Source organism: Rhincodon typus, chromosome 1 (genome assembly GCF_021869965.1).
Source record: "Rhincodon typus isolate 14 chromosome 1, sRhiTyp1.1, whole genome shotgun sequence".
Lineage (NCBI taxonomy): Eukaryota > Metazoa > Chordata > Chondrichthyes > Orectolobiformes > Rhincodontidae > Rhincodon > Rhincodon typus.
The window spans coordinates 11,074,600-11,092,532 of record NC_063332.1 but is presented as its reverse complement, the minus strand read 5'-3'; the positions used below and the strand labels follow the sequence as shown (position 1 = coordinate 11,092,532).

Below are 17,933 nucleotides of genomic sequence, written 5' to 3'. Positions count from 1 at the left end.
GTGAGGTTACCGTGAAGGACCATCCTTCTCAACCTCTCTCCCTCACCTAAGGCATGGTGTCCCTTAGGTTAAATCACCACCAGTCATCTCTCTCTCTAATGAGAGAGCAGCCCTATGGTCCGATAAGGCTTTGGAGTCACAAAAATAGGTCCTAAGCTCTGATAAAAACCAAAAGAACTGCGGATGCTGTAAATCAGGAACACAAACAAAGTTGCTGGAAAAGCTCAGCAGGTCTGGCAGCATCTGTGGAGGAGAAAACAGAGTTAACGTTTCGGGTCTGGTGACCCTTCCTCAGAACTCAGATGCTGCCAGACCTGCCGAGCTTTTCCAGCAACTTTGTTTTTGTTCCTAAGCTCTGAAACTGGCTCTGCACACATATCTTTCCTCTTCCTCTCTCTCTCTCTCTGTCTCTCTGTCCACATTCAGAAACCGTCAATCCTCACATCTTTGAACAAGCTGTTAACCAACCCACTTAATATCCCACCTTGCTAACATTTTGTCAGGTTACGCTACTGTAATGTATCTGAGATGTTTTATTACATTGAAGTGCTGCAGAAATCCATGGAGTCGTTCACAAAAATTGCGACAAATGCTTGGCTTGTATTTTTAACACCTTAATTTGATTTCCCTTGTATATTCCTCTGCATGAGAACAATGCCTGCTTTGCTTGCTTATAATGGATAAGGTCTTCAGTTAAATGAGAGAGGTAATGGACTTATGCACGAGATACATTTTGGAGTCGTGGAAAAAGAGGATGAAACATGCATTTAATATAAGGCAAGTAGGATTGAACTGGAGGTGCATGTGCACCTTTGAGTTTTGTCAGACATATTGAGAAAAGAGTTAATAACGCGTATACTTTCTAGAATAGTAAAAATGGAAGGAAGTTTTAGAATCTAAATAAATTCTGGTTAGGTTCAGTACTGTGTGCAGTTCAGACCATCTGTCTACAGGGAAGTTGTGAAACTCCTTGAGAGATGCAAAAGAGATTTTACCAGAACTGTGCAAGGGGCAAGGGAATTTAGCTGCGAGGTGGGAGAATTTGGATTGTTCTTTGGAAGCAGAGGAGATTGAAGGAAGACCTGGTTGGAGATGGAGGAGAGAGTCAGTAATTAGACAGCAGTGTTAACATCATTGGACCAGTAATCCAGAATTCTGGAATGATGTTCTGAGAACGTCGGTTCAAATCTCACCATCATGGTTGATGGAAATAAATTAAACTAATAAAGGTGGTATTTGGGCAGAAGAGAAAAGAGGGAATGAGCTATGTAGGCATCAACAAAATAGACAGGACAAAAAAGGAAGTCCTGCAGAGTCCATATGTGGAGCTAGGGGTCAAATTAAGAAGCAGAACATCATAAGTGATCATTTCTGCATGGGCGAAATCAGCTTAGACAGAACCATATGCATCTCAAAGATAGTTGTGGGAGATTCTGGTTTGTGAAACACTGGAACTAATCCTGAGGAAAGTGCCTTTGGTCGCGATGGGATGGACTCCACCTGAACCATTCCTGAGGCCAGTGTTCTTGCAACTTTACAGCTTGGGAAGGAGAAAGGATTTTAAACTGAATAGTGGGTGCAAGGGAATAATTTAGGAATCTGTGGTGAATCAAAAAGTAGAGACAAGGCTAATCCAAGATATATATATATATAAAAGAAATGAGAAACAACTATAACAAGAAGGGGTCCAGAGTCTGAAACTAAGCATAAGTCAATAGATAAGATGAGCATTTACCGAGAGAGTAAAAGGATAAAACTGATAGCCCTGTATCTGAATGCACAACAAAACAGGTAAACTATGCAACTGGAAATAAACAGTTATGGTCTGGTCTCTGTTTCAAAGATTTGGTTGCAGTGAAAGTAGATTGGGACCTGAATCTTGAATTGTACAGGATGTTTGGGAATGGCAGGGGTATTATTTATTGATTGTTTTAGCTCATTAAGAGAGACCTGAAATATTATTAGAAAACCAAGATGTAGAAACAGTTTGAGTAGAAATCAAAAATGATAAAGTCAAGAAGTCACTTGTGGGAGTGGTGTACAGGCCACCCAATGGGTAACCACACCATGGTTCTCATAGTACGAAGTAGTGAAAGATTTTCAGAAATGCATGTTGATAGTCGTTGGAAATATTAATCTGCATATAGATCAGAAAAGACAAATGGGCAAAGGCAGCCTTTATGAGGAGTTCACAGAATATTTTTTGGATAATTTGTAAGAGCAGCATGTTTTGGAGACAACCATAGAGAATGTGTCAGAGATAGTAGGAACTGCAGATGCTGGAGAATCTAAGACAACAAGGTGCAGAGCTGGATGAACACAGCAGGCCAAGCAGCATCATATTATGCAGCAAGGTAGGATTAATTACTAATGAATCATGAAGGTTTCCCTAAGTCGCAATAACCAGAATATGTTTGAGGGTGGCATGGTGGCTCTGTGGTTAGCACTGCTGCCTCATAGCGTCAGGGATCCGGGTTCAATTCCACCCTTGGGTGACTATGTGTGTGGAGTTTACACATTCTCCCCATGTCTGCATGGGTTTCCTCCCACAGTCCACAGATGTGCAGGCTAGGTGGATTGGCCGTGCTAAATTGCCCATGGTGTTCAGGGATGTGTAGCTTTAGTTGGTTATAGGGGACAGGTCTGGGTGGGATGTATCAAGGGTCAGTGTGGACTTGTTGGGCCGAAGGGCCTGTTTCCACACTGTAGGGATGCTATGAGATGACTTTGTTTAAATTTAATTGAGGGCACGTAGGCAGAGCTGGCTAAAGTGAATTAGCAGTTCAGATTAAAGGATAGATTACTGGAGATGCAGTGCCATATATTTAAGGGGATATTTCAGAAAACACAGAATCAACACAATCTGACAATTAAGAAAAATTCCAAGGGACTGACCCACCATTCATTGTTAACTACAAATGTTAAAAATTACATCAGACTGAAAGAAAAAAAGCATATAATGATGCAAATTCAGGTGCCAGGTCAGAAGACTGTACAGAATATAACAAACAGCAAAGTGTCCAAAAAATTAATAAGGCGTGATAAATTTGAGTACAAGGGAAAACCAGCCAGAAAAATAAACCCAGACAGTAAGAGGTTCTATCAATATTTAAAGTAGGAAAGAGTTGACAACATGAGTGTTGTTCCTGTAGAAAATAAACGTGGAGAATTAATAACATAAAGTAAGAAAATGACAATGGATGAAGTAGGTATCTTCTAACAGTCTTCACTGTGGAGGATACAAATAATATCCCAGATACAGCGATACACCAGGAAATGGGAAGGAGGAAGGAACTTGGGAAAATCACAATCATCAGCGAAGTGGTACTGAGTAAATTGGTGGAATCACAGGCCAGTGAGTTTAAGATCTGTCATAGGGAAATGTTAGAAGCTATTGTTAAATTCATTATTGAAGGGTGCTTGGAGTAGTTCAAGATAATCAGGCAGAGGCAACATGGTTTTGTGAAGTAGAAATCTTTTTGTCCAAACTATTAGAGTTCTTACAGGAGGTAATACATGATGTAGGTAAAGGGGAACTGATGGGTGTACTGTTCGTTCATGTCCAGAAGGCATCTGATAAGGTACCACATCGAAAGTTATTGTGGGAAATAAAAGATCCTGGTGTAGAAGGTAGCATACTGGCATGGATAAAAGATTGAAAACTAAAACAACTGCGGATGCTGGAAATCTGAAACTAAAATGGAAATCTCAGCAGGTCTGGTAGCATTTGTGGAAAGAAATCAGAGTTAACGTTTCAGGTCCAGTGATCCTTCTTCAGAACAGGATAGAAAATTGTTAGGCTATCTGGAAGGAGACAGTAGGTGTAAATGAATTTGTTTTGGGTTGGCAAAATGTAATGAGTGGTGTGGCACAGGGATTAGTGCTGGGACATCAAACATTCATAGAAATGATTTGTATAAAAGGCAGATGGGCCTATTTCTTTTATTTGTATGTTCATATGAATTTAAGCTGCTGTTATTTTGTTTTAACAAATTACATTAAAGTTGTCCTGTCTGAAGAGGAATGTATTTTCCTTTCGATGCTGGTGTTCACTGCAAAGCCAACAATATATAAGACGGAGCTTGAAAATCTGAATCTGAGACACTTACATTTGTCTGGAAATCTGTCCAACTCAGAGCAACTGGCCAACGTAGCAATAGAAACAAGCAGGCGAAGGAAGAGGAACCACATCTAAAGCAGGATAAAGACAATAAGATCCTTAATCACTCTAATGTTTTAAACACAAAACCATCACTTAAGGTAGCTTCTTGTCACTTCTTTTCCAATGGATTATATTTTATTAATCTCCTGCTTCACATCTCTCTTACTTTTAAATGCTTCATTTCTTTAGGTATTTTCCGAATGTCAAAGAAAAAACCTCTGTCATTGTTCTGTTTCTCTGTTTACATGCCAGTGAACGTTTTGTGGATAATCTATCATGTTGGCTTTGAAGGCTTCAGGTACTTAGAGCCAGACAAGGCCAGCACATTCATGTTATGTTGGCCACCCTGACCAACTTTGGATGCTAATGCTTATCCCAGATTTCCATCTGTACCGCTGTTTTTTTTTCCTTTATTTATTCACGGGATGAGGGTGTCACTAGCCAGGCAGCATTTATTGCCCATCCCTAATTGTCCAGAGGGCAGTTCAGAGTCAACCACATTGCTGTGGGTCTGGAGTCACATGTAGGCCAGACCAGGTAAGGATGGCAGTTTCCTTCCCTAAAGGACATTAGTGAACCAGATGGGTTTTTCCCCACAATCGACAATGAATTCACGGTCATCATTAGATTCTTAATTCTAGATATTTTATTGAATTCAAATTCCACCATCTACCATGGCGGGATTCAAACCCAGGTCTCCGGATTAATAGTCCAGCAATAATACCACTAGGCCATCGCCTCATCGCTTCATGTTTACTCTGATAAAAAAAAAATTCTCCGTTTTTCTCACTCACTATGTTTCTTTTCTTTTCTTCCTTCCCATACCGCCATCCCAATGCCCTGTCACTGTTCACCTTCCTCTGTCAGTATCTGTCTTGCCCTACGTTGCGTTTGCCTTCATTGCTCTGCTACGTTCCTTCGGTTTGTCGTCTATATTTCCTATTTTCTCCCTCTCACTGTTGCTGTCAAACTTGCTTCTTTGTCTCCACCATTGGCACTGATTTTATGTCACTTCTCTTGCTCACTCGCACAGTTTATTTTCCTGTCTATATCAATGGTGCTGAGGTGGAGGTTGTTGAGAGCTTCATGTTCCTGGGAGTAAATATCACCCACAATCTGCCCTGGTCCATCCATGTTGAAGCTATACTCAGGAAAGCACACCTACTTCCTCAGAAGGCTAAGGAAATTCAGCATTGTGCACAATAACTCTTACAAATTTTTATCAAGAAAGCATCTTGTCCGAATGCATCACAGCTTGGTTTAGCCACTGCTCTGCCCAAGACCACAAGAAATTATAGAGAGTCACGAACACAAGCCAGTCCATCACGCAAACCAGCCTTCCATCCATTAACTCTGTCAACACTTCCTGCTGCCTTGGGAAAGCGACCAACATAATCAAAGACCCCTCCCACCCCAGTTATACTCTCTTCCACACTCTTCCATCAGGCAGAAGGTACAAAAGTTTGAAAACATGTACCAACAGCTTCAAAAACAGATTCTCCCCCGTTGTTATTAGACATTGAAATGGACCTCTTGTATAGCAGGGTTGATCTTTCTCTGTGCTATATTCTGCATTCTGTTCTATTGCTCTGATGTACTGATGTAAGATACGATTTGTTTGGTTAGCACACAAAACAATACTTTCCAGGACCTCGACAATAATACATAATTGATTCAAAAACCAAGTCCTCCTCAGTCTCACACTTGTCCCCGATCCCTTCCAATTGTCGGCTTTTTGTATCCCTCTCTGCCTCGTTGCCTGTCTGTCTGCTCCTGTTTCTGTCTCCTCAACCCCGCTTTCCCCCACCTCTTGCTCACCCTGTCATTCATATCTTCCAGTGCCACACCTGCCCAACTTTGACCTCATGATTCTTCCACTTTTAGTGCTATTCCCTCGCCTCCATATGACTCAGAGGTCACTGGACTAAAACTGACTGGTTCTCAACCAGGGTTTAACCATCGACAGAAAACTGAATCTCTTCCTGAGGGGAAATGAGAGGGAGGAGCAGAAGCTCACAAATGACTTGTGTAGATTTTTGCATTTTACGTAGTAACCTAGCAGTGAGGTTCTGCTCGCGTTCAGGACTCTGGTGTTTTAATTTAACTTTGAAGGATGATGCAATTTATGCAGATTTCCAACCATCCACATAATGATGTGTGCCGCACTGGAGTGGTGCAACACTGCACATGAGGATGGTGCTGCAATACTATGCTATTGCATCCAGGACTGTACCGGATTAAATAGAGCACAATGTCCAAAACAGCCAGAGTCCAGCCAAGAGCAATTCTCCAGTCAGTGCCTTTTTAGCAAACCACAAGGATAGGAAGACTTGCATTTATAAAGCGCTTTGCAACAACAACATCTCAAAGCTCTTCACAGCCAATGAAATGTTTCCAAAGTGAAGTCGCTACTGTACTGAAACCCAGCCAGCAATTTGTGCGTGGTGAGATCCCATAAACAGCAATGATTATCTTTTCTGTGGTCTTCATTAAAGGGGAGATGCTGGCTAGATCACCTCCCCTGCTCTTCCTTGGAATAGCACCAGGGGATCTTTAACATGCACCCAAGCAGGCAGCTGGAGCATTGTTTTAATATCTCATCTGAAAGACAGCACCTCTGACAGTGCAGCACGCTGTCATTAATGAACGGGAGTTCATTCCTTCATTTCTTACCTGGCCTTCATTTTTTAACACTGAAGTGGGAGTTGAACCTGCGACCCTGAGAAGTCAGGAAGAAGCAGTTGAGCTATAGCTGCAACAAGACTGAGCTAGCTATCCATATGAGCTATCACATACAATTACAAGCAATCCAAATGGATTCTATTCTTAGTCTTTTCACAATTAGATCTGTACGCAAGTCAGAATACAAAGTAGGTCTAGAAAGGAGCCGTTTGTAAGTACAGGGACTGTTCATATGTCAGATCATTAAAATTACTCCCCTGTAGGAGGTCACGTTTGCAAGTACAAGAATTGGTAAGTCAGTTGTTTGTAAATTAGGTATTCCTGCACTCAAAAAAGATACCACTCCAGTCTCCGCTCATTTGTTGGCTTAGACCCATCTGGAAACAATTACAATTTAACCAACTTGACAAGCTTTGAGCTCTTCCATCCACAGTAACCAATAATATCTAACCAAGACAACCCAAGATACCAGCATCCTCCTGCCTCGCTCTCGATTCAGGAGCTATCCCATCAGAGTCTCTGCCTCTACACTATCAGTTTTTTTATCCTACCCGTTAAATATTAATGAGCTTCCTATCAGCCAGTATCCCATCACCAAATTGCTGGGATTTCAGTGTCCAGTTTTTAAGTATAGTCGGTTGGTCTAAGTAGTGAATCCCTCACATCCAAATCAGATGGCCATGGGTTGAAGGCTAGAGAAGGTGTAACGTAAGAGCTTAGCAGCAAGAGTAGGCCATTCTGCACCTTGATCCTGCTCTGCCGTTCAACGGTTGATCTCATCTTGGCCTCAACACCATATTCCTGCCCAATCCTCATAATATCTGTTTATCTCCACCTTGTCTTTATTCATTGCCCTGGGTGTCCATTGCTCTGAGGGGTAGGGAATTCCACAGATTCACGATCCTTTGAGAGAACTAATTCCTCCTCATTTCTGTTTTAAATCTGCCACAGTTTAGCCTAAAACACTGCCCTTGCATTCTAGATCACCACACAAAGGGTAATATCTAGTCGATGACTACATCTGCTACATTGCAGTAGTCAGGGAGTGCTGCGCTGTCAGAGGTGCTGTCTTTCAGCTGAGACATTAAACTGAGGCAAGTAAGAGATGCCATGGTGCTGTTTTGAAGATGAACAGGAGGACCCTGATGTCCTGGGTAACGTATGTTCTCAAGCGGCATCATTAAAAAGAACATTGTCTCGACCTCCAGCGAGGACTCATAGGGGTGAGGGCGTCGCTGGAGGCAAGATGGCACCAAAGAGAGGGCACTTTGTTCTAGAGGCAACAAAGAGGGCTTGTGCCTGGCCACCAGGCACATGGCCAGTGACCCTTGGTGGAGCACTTAACAAGAAGAATTTTAAATTTGGACACTTCTAAAAAAAATTTCTTTATGCTTCTGCCCTTATATTCTGTGTTTTGGTTTATATTTCTGTGTTTTAAGATGGCGCTGGAGAGTGGCAACACTCCATAACACTTTTCATTGTATTTTGTGACAATAAATAAATCAAATATTGCTGTTTGTGGGATTTTGCTATGCAGATTGAGTGCTGTATTTCTCCCACGTTACAATAGTGGCACAATTCTCCGGGCAGAGCTCCTTTGTTCTTTTCTGTCTCTAATCGATGAAAATAATAGAATCACTAGTGGAGAAGCAGGCCATTCGGCCCATCAAGTCCACACTACACCTCCAAAGAGTATCCCTGGGACCCTGCATTTTACCTAGCCAGGACATCCCTGGACACTACAATGCAATTAGCATGGTCAATCCACTAACCTGCACGTCGTTAGACTGCGGTAGGAAACCAGAGTGCACAGACCCAGGGAGAATGTGCAAACTCCACACAAAGAGCCACCCAAGGCTGGAACTGAATCCAGGTTCTTGGTGCTATGAGGCACCGGTGCTAACTGCTGGGTCACCATGCCACACTTAGGAGAATATTAGGCAAAATGTCAACCTTGCTGCCAATTCTTCACAATTTGGCTTTTGCAACTAAAGTCAAAGTGAAACAGATCTTCTCTCCCCCAACATTGACCATCTTTGTCGAAAAAAGATCATAAATTGAGAAACCAAAACTTTGCACTCAAGTTGCATACAGCCGGCCCGCTTTGCATCAATAGATTTTATGAATCCGAGGTGGATCTCATGATGTGTTTATGATGATAGGTGCAATAGATAAGGTAACAAGAGTAGGCCACTTGACCCTTCATGCCTTATTTGCCATTCAATAATATCATGGCTGATCCGATTTTAACAACAGCTCTACATTCCTGTGCATCCCTGATTTAATCTTTCATCCCCTCAGCATTCAAGAATCTATCTACCTCTGCCTTAAAACTATTTAAAAGTTACACATCTGCTGCGTTTTGAGGTATTAATATATCCCTATTTATCCCTAAAATAGCCCTATTTTTAACGGGCATCCCCTTATTCAAGAATTTTTTTCATAAAACCTATAGAAACCAGACGAAGCACAGCATTAAGCATGGAGAGAGAGATAGAGACTGCTGCAAAATAAAGAACTTGCACTTTCATTATAATAAAACAAAGAACTGCGGATGCAGAGATCTGAAACAAAAAGAGAAATTGTGGGCAAATCTCAGCAGATCCGGCAACATCTGTGGATAAAGAGTCACCGAAACTGAAACATTAACTCTGCTTTCACCCCACAGATGCTGAGATTTATCAGCAATTTCTGTTCTTGTTCGTTGCATTTACATGTAATGATGTGTTTTCAAAGAGTAGTCACTGTTGTCACCTCACTGTCTGGGCAATTTGCACACTTTAACGTCGCACACTCAGTCAACAAATGACAACATCAGCATTTATTTTTGACTAAGGGATTGGCCGAGGGTCCTGGGAGAATTTCCCTAAGGTGTCTTGAGCGGTGCTGAATGAAATCTTTTGTAGCCACTAATCACTGCAACTTCTCAACAGCGAACCTCCAACTATTTCTTTGTCCGCACCTGCTGAAGAAGCACTCAAGGTCTTTGAGCTCAAGACCCTAGAGTGAAGCTTGATCATGGAGCCTTCTAAGTCAGGGGCGAGAGTACAGCCACAATATAACTCTGATCCACTCACTCATACCATACCTTGATGGCAGTGTGAATAAATTGCTTGGAGCAAAATCATTTCAAAACATTTTTTTTAAGAAATGAATTTAATCAAAAGCAACAAGAAAAAAGATATCAAAGGTAGACTACCAAAGCAATTAACTCAGAAGAGTAATCAAACTTCCAGAAAGACCATAGCTAATCAAAGGAGGGGAGCGGGAATGGAGAAAAAGAGAGAGCTAAAGAGATAGAGTGAAGATGAGAGGATATTGAAATGTGAATGATTAGGAGATAAACAAAAACGCAAAGTGAGAAACAGTTGTATCTGGCAAAAGAAAAATAATAGTTTCATATTCAAAATAAATGCAAATGTCTGGAAGAACTAAACAAGACAGGCTCCATACTAAGAACCCATGAACCCATTACTTAAACTTCTCAAACTTTTCAATCAGTTTCTTCGAAATGAGTTATTTGAGAATTGCAGCCTAACTAAGGCTGCTGGCTATATTGAAGGGTGACTTGAACTCCTTAGGATAACTGTTCCCGGTGCCTATTTTAACAAACTTTGCTCCTTACTGAGTCTCGACTAAAACAACAGATACAGGAAAATGGTAACAAATGTCTTCAATGGTCTTTGTGCTCCAATTGCTAACAGTGGTTTCTGCTAAGGACAGGTATCTCATTTTGATCAACAGTATCTGTGTACACAGATTTAACTTCCCCTATGGAGATCAGAGATTGCCTGCCAGACTGTTTAATGCAGAAGGATTAAGTTCAACAATCAACTTGTCTAACTCTTATTCTACTCTCAGTCAATCAGCAGTGGAGATGACTAGAGCTTTGGACTTCTTAATGTCTAAAGGTGGTGAGGCAGTTGTAGCAGATACTTATATCTGTTCTCAAGGGCTTGTTTCTCCTAGAACAAATTGTGGACCCCTGTCAGAAGCTGTAGCTTACAGAGTGCCACTTTTCATCAGGCAGTCTCTCCCAATCTTACTGCTTGGCATAGGCAGGTTGGAAGGACACAATCAACCTGTTTAGTCACATTGAGAACATGCTTTCCATTGCCGTCAAACCATAGAGCAGGACTTGAACCCAGAACATCTGAGAGTACAGTGTCCCTACCACACTACACCATGAGACCTCTATCCCAGAGTTTAACAACAGTTTAAATCTTCTGGGCAAATAACAGATTAAAAAAAAACTGCAGCAATTTTCCAAGTGATCGATTCAGTCTGTGGTACATGTAAATATATAAGATAATGATTTAAGAGACCATTTGGAAACTGTCATTGATCTGTCATTCACCTTAATTATAGAACTGCCAGAACAATCAATAATTTTATCCATGCAACAAATAGTTATCTACTTCAGAAGATTCTATCTTATTGCATTTGGAGATCTTGTTCATGTCGATCAAACAAAGTGCAATTTTAAGGTAATTACTTTTTTCTTATTTTGCAATTGCATCGAAAACAAATATAACTAAAAGACTGTGAAGACAAACAGATAAAAAGGCAATAGCACATACTTAAAATGTAAAAACACAGAATAAATTGAGATATATTTAACACAAACATGGACACCAGATACTGTCGAAGACAACACGTTGTTTCACCTACCCTTATTGCTTTTTGTCTGCCCCTATTGAAGTCAAGCCTGCTTTGGTGATTTTCGACAGCAATGTATTGACAGGAGATGATGTTTTATACATGATTACGCCTCCTCATACCAAAAATGGATTACGCCAATCCAAGCTAGTAGGTTTGCTGATGACACAAAAAAAATTCTTCCATTTCTAGGAACACTTATAACTGAGAAAAAAAAATTGGAAACCCCTCAGCCAGGTTAATAATGGCTCCCATTGCTCAAATATTCAACACATAGGCATTAGCAAAAGCCAATGAGAAATGAGAACAAGTTCCTTCCTGTCCTTCATGCTCTTCCCCCACCCACAGGCACCACCACAAGAAGAAATGGTTTCCCATTTCAAAACGCTAGCTTGGTGTCCAGTTTCTCAATGGCTGTCCCACCACAATAGCCCCTTAATCTTTTGTATTGTTCTACCCAATCACTGTATTAAAGCTTCTTAATTTATTTATCTCAATGTAATTATACTTGTTGTTCAATCAAATGGCCATACGAAATATCAACAGTTGATTCAATTTTGAGTCAATTTCTCAATTTCTCCCCAAACATTGCAATTTACAGCAACGTCCGAGTAGTCAGTTGAGGGTCTGAGTGAGAAGGCTCTCAACTAGAAAGTTTTATTTAAGGCAAAGTTGCATTAGTATTCAAGTGATTTATACTCTAAATTCTTCATCCTGTCTTTATCAACACTTTGGACTTACATTTAGAGTCAAAGGACCACTGCCTCTTGACATTTCCCACCCCAGGCTGCTTTTAGAGCATGGAAAAAGGCAGAACAAGTAAATCAGCTGGCAAAATGTTTAGCAAGTGGATGATGATTCAGGCTCCCCATTGGAAACAGAGTTGAGTGGGGAGGGAATCTGAAACAGTGGAAGAGAGGGCAAAATATTTGCAAATCAGATATGCTTGGGACAAATGGCAGATTGGGTCTCTCTGATTTGATTTTAAGCTTTACTGTCATGTCCTCAAGTACAGAAGTACAGGAATACCATCAAAAGTATACAATGTCACCACACAAGGCGGCATCTTGGGTACGAAGGTCCCAAGGTAAAAAAGAAGTATTAACGAGAAACAAAGTAAAAGTTAAACACTGCTGTTGTTCTTGGTATAAGTAGAAAAATGAAGAAATAAGGTTAAAAGTTAACATTATCATATTTCCTAGTATTAAGTGGAAAAATAAAGAAATAGAGGTAAAAGTTTGTGAGTCACTCAGACCGGGCATTGCTGCTTCAGGACTTCATGCAGAATTTTAGCCTAAATTTTGTGCTCACAATCTCTGGAATGGGCCTTGATTGTGCAAACCTTCTGCTCTAATTGATAAGTGCGATTGTATGGAAACCATGGGTTGACAGATTGTAGACTGGAGTTTGAACATAGCCCAGGCACAATGAGATGAGAGTCTACTTTGTTTGTTGGTGGAAATACATCCCACACCTTTGAGATCTTCTCATATCCTGTTGTTAATGGACACGTGTCATACTGCAGTTACTGAGTCAATGCCCTAACTAATCAGGCAATTCATTGAGAACTCCCACGTGATCAGTTGGCGTTGGAATTGGAAAAGCAGCAAATTTCTGGGAATTGGGTTGCAGGGGAGGGTGGGGTGGTGTTGAAGGCACACTGCCAGTTTAGAGAAAGGACCTTTTCTAGCTTGAAGCTCCCGGCAGCCCATCCTGCCAGGTCAAGCGAGGTTGGTGCAATGTCAACTCCACATCATGAGACCAGAGATCACAAAGCCACATGTTGAGGACAGAGCTACTTCCATAATTGGATAGGCTTAGCCTCCTGAAAGTTCATGCCAGCCATTTTGCTAGCTTAGCCTATCTACAATAGTCCTTGTGAGGTACCAAACAACATTTTCACTCAAGTATGCTTCCCTCCATAAGCCCAACAAGTATTCAATAAACTCCCCTCCTCCGACTGGGAAAGAAACCTGGAGAACATGCCACTAGCATTTCAATGGAATCTGTGTTCCGCCGGTTCTAGCCCTTTCTCTCACTTGTAATTTTCCTTAACACCTTCTCTGCCCTGAGGAACGTGTTACACATGCTCTGGGAGTGTGTGATGCTGATTTTACAGAAATTGGACAAGATCAGCGGCACGGTGGCTCAGTGGTTAGCGCTGCTGCCTCACAGCACCAGGGACCTGGGTTCAATTCCGCCCTCAGGCAACAGTCTGTGTGGAGTTTGCACATTCTCCCTCTGTCTGCGTGGGTTTCCTCTGGGTACTCCGGTTTCCTCCCACAGTCCAAAGATGTGCAGGTTAGGTGGATTGGCTAAGCTAAATTGCCCGTAGTGTTCAGGGGGTCTGTAGATTAGGTGGGTTATAGGGGGATGGGTCTGGGTGGGATGCTCCAAGGGCTGGTGTGGACTTGTTGGGCCGAAGTGCCTGTTTCCACACTGTAGGGGTTCTATCTAATCTATTCTATCCATTGTAACTCACAGGGGCTCAGGAAGCATAAACTCCTCAGAGTGGCTGAGGTGAATTTCTTGTGATGTATTCAAAACAATGCTCTATATGCATGCAAGGGGGAACAAAATGGAAGGATATGTTGACAGGGTGAGATGAAGAGAACTAGAAGGAGACTCAGTGAATGGCTCAACAGAGCTGCTTGTGTGCTGTGAGTAGTCTGCATCTTAGCGAGTAGCTGGCTATCATGGTTGAGGATTGAAATTGAGGGCCAGCAAGCAAATGACCCATTGCAACCCTCAAAGGTCAACCCAGTCCTGACTCTTCCTATCACCCAGGAGTGTGATTTTCAACTGTTGCCACTAGATGGTGATACAACTTGGGGTGGGGGTGAGGAAATCAGCTTGACTTCTCCCTCTGCCAGCTGGAAGATACTGAGACCAATTCTGGTTCCTCAATGGCACACCACCAATTAAAACAGGAATGTCCCACACTTGTATAGTTTAAATTTCACATCCCAATATAATTGCATTCATACACCGAAGAAATGGAAATGCCTCTCTAATCGTTATTTTTAACCATTGCATTGATTAACGACGGTAAGGACAGAAAAGACCGTTTGCATTTATAAAAGTACAGCCTTGGGAAGTTCCAAAGCACTTGACAATCTGTGAGGCACTTTTGAAGTGTAGTCACAATGGCAATATGAGAAACCCAGCTGTCCAATTTTCGCACAGCAAGCTCCCACAAGCAGAAGTACGATACTGGCCAGAGATAATGTTTGTTTTTCTTCCCTTATTGGCATGAGTTAATACAGAGAAGCCACCTTCTCTTTTTGAAATAGTGCTGTGGGATCTTTTATGGCCAATCGAGAGGGCAGAGGGGCTCATTTGAAAAATGGCTTCTCTGACAATACAGCATTCTCTCAGTACTAGGGACAGGTCACAGAATTATCACATTTTAGAAGGAGCTATTCAGCCCATCATGCCAGCACTTGGCTCTCTATGCACTTTGACTTTGCGGTGCTACAAAAGCAGGATGGGGAACAGCAACTGCATGCTTTCATGTGTCTCTTTAAACACGTTCATTACCAGAAGGCAGACAGTGTTAGAAAGCAAGGTAGCAGGTGGAAATTATAAGGAAACTGGGTGCTGGTTAAATGTTTATTTTTGTACCAGCCTTAAAGAGATGTTACTACCGTTGACTCTTAGCAAATGCTTTTCATACATGCAGCCAGGGACAATCCCATGAAAATAGGAAAAGCCCAAGTATCCTGGTAGGTGCGAAAGTAAGATATGATCCAGCAAACTTTGTTTAAACAGACAGCTTATGAACCGGCACACTCAATAAACTACAAAAATTATATACCTCAAATACCACAAAATTTTTTTGCATTGTTCTACCCAATCACTGTATTATACCTTCTTAATTTATTTATCTCAATGTAATTATACTTGTTGTTCAATCAAATGGCCACACGGAATATCAACTGTTGATTCAATTTGGAGTCAATTTCTCCTTAAATATTGCAATTTACAGCAACATCTGAGTAGTCAGTTGAGGGTCTGAGCGAGAAAGCTCTCTGCTGGTAAGTTTTATTTAAGGCAAAGTTGCATTAGTATTCAAATGATTTATGCTGTAAATGAAGTATGACAGTGTTGTATATACCCCTGTGTTATGTTTCTACTACTTAGTGTGTGAACTATATGGACCACTTGATTATCTAGGATATTTGATCATCGGGGAAGTGATGTCCTGGCGATATTAGCGCTGGACCGTTATTCCAGAGACCCAGGTAATACTCCGGGGTACCTAGTTCAAATCCCACTCTGGCAGATGGTGGAATTTGAATTGAAATTTTAAAAAATGGAATTAAGAGTCTAAATGATGATCACTGTTGATTGTTGGAAATCCCATCTGGTTCACCAATGTCCTTTAGGGAAGGAAACTGCCATCCTTCAATGGTCTAGCGTACATGTGACTCCAGACCCACAGCAATGTGGTTGACTCTCAACTGCCCTTTGGGTAATTAGGGATGGACAATAAATGCTGCCTAGCCAGTGATGGCCTCATCCCGTGAATGAATAAAAACAAAAATGGTACACTCCTGGTCCCATAGGTGCCGGATTATAAAAAGTGTACTATGTACATACTTTTGTAAAAGTCAAGTTTCTAAGGCTAAGATTTTAGTTAGAAGTGAGATGGTCAGCTTTTATATGAGTAACAGTTTGGAGGAGTTGAAGTCCACCCTCTCCTGTTCACTTCACTATTGCCACGGTCTCGTCATGGGTTGCTCCTCTCAACTCTGACCCCATATAGAGAGCAAATGGAGCCGAATTTTAATATAACATTGCTTTCCATCAATAAATTACAATATCCCTTGAGACAAACATTAATTTTGTGCAATAAATTCATTACATACCAAATTTAAAACAAAAGCCACACATCCAAACTTGTACAATTTCACTGAGTGCTGTTTTCAATATTTCAAAAAATACCTGTATCCTTTGGAGGCAGAGCATACACTGTCACATATTGAAATCCACAATAAAGATCCTCCTCCTCTTCATCTTCAGAACAAAAGAACTTGCCTAGGTCATATGGACCATCAATATCAGCTTCACCAGTTTTTCCACACATAATCATCTTCAGTGCCATCAAGAACTTTGGATATTCACAATTTTTCAATCATTTGACAGTGTTCATTTTGATTTCATCTCAAGCCTTTAGAGCTCACTCCCACAGGACAGTTAATATCCTCCCCTAATGAATATTGTCTCTCCTCTGGCTAAATATTTCTGATGTAGCAAGGCGATGGGCTGGAAAATGGGATGAGAATATTTAGGTGGTTGCTTTTGACCAGCACAGACTCAATGGGTCGAATGGCCTTTTTCTGTTCTGTAGTCCGCTATGACTATGTGGCAAAGTTTGTTTGGTAAAACGCTCATGTGCTGTCTTTGGATGTGGATCTTTTCGCTCTTTTAAAGGTACAATGTCAATGTAAGTTGTGTTGATTGGATCAAGTTGGGAAGGCAATAATACCTTGCTTATCAACCATTCTGCCAATCCGCCCACTGATTCACATACTTCCATAAGGGCAGACAATGGCCTAGTGGTATAATTGCTAGACTATAAAACCAGAAACTCAGCTAATATCCCAGGGGCCTAGGCTTGAATCCTGCCATGGTAGATGATGGAATTTGAATTTGGTTAAAAGTAATCTGGAATTCAGAATCTAATGTTGACTGTGGAACTATTGTTGAGGGGTTAAAACAAAATCTAGCTCACTAATGTTCTTCAGGGAACAAAATCTGCCATCCTCACCTGTTCTGGCCTACATGTGACTCCTGATCCACGGCAATGTAGTTGACTCTCAACTGCCCTCTGAAATGGCCCAGCAAGCCACTCAGCTCAAGGGCAGTTAGGGATGGGCAATAAATTCTGACCAGCCAGTGACGTCCGTGTCCCATGAGCGAAAAAAAGATGTGCATTGAGAGGCAGGAGGGATAGCAGCAAACTGCTTGGAGGAATTATTATCCCTGACCACTCCCATTCCCAATAGACTGAGCTCAATATTTGGAAAGGAATTTGGAGGGAATGTACCCTCTGACATAGTTCCTACAGTTTGCCTCTCTTACATGAAAGTAAAGGCTGACAGATCTTAGTGCCAAACATCGTACAAATGATGGGAGAGGAGTTAGCCTAAAAATTGAGCAATGGGTTCTCTACAAGCACAAAAAAAATGTGAGCCAACAAACTTAGTGAAAGAAAAATGTTGTTTCCTGTTTTTATTTTTTAACCTTGATTTCAGTTCCAGTTGTGAGGTGAAGTTGCCTTTTAAACTGCACAATCAAGGCAGAGACAAACGCATTCTTATCTGCTCTTGCTGTGCACCACTTGCCCAGTCGGTGGGGCCTGTACTGAGGATATGGCTCAAACAGGGGAACCGAGTAACAAACTTGGTAGTTTCTCATAGCACCT

The 17,933-nt window shown here is 41.4% G+C and overlaps 1 protein-coding gene across 1 annotated transcript in view; it reads right to left on the bottom strand.

The window, feature by feature from the left end:
* Positions 1 to 16,610, bottom strand: part of LOC125484189 (interleukin-12 subunit beta-like) — a 31,658-nt gene extending 15,048 nt beyond the window's left edge. The window contains exon 1 of the mRNA XM_048601844.1: positions 16,451 to 16,610. Coding sequence (XP_048457801.1) covers positions 16,451 to 16,610 — 160 coding nt within the window. The remainder of the gene's footprint in view (positions 1 to 16,450) is intronic.
* Between the last annotated feature and the right edge of the window lie 1,323 nt (positions 16,611 to 17,933).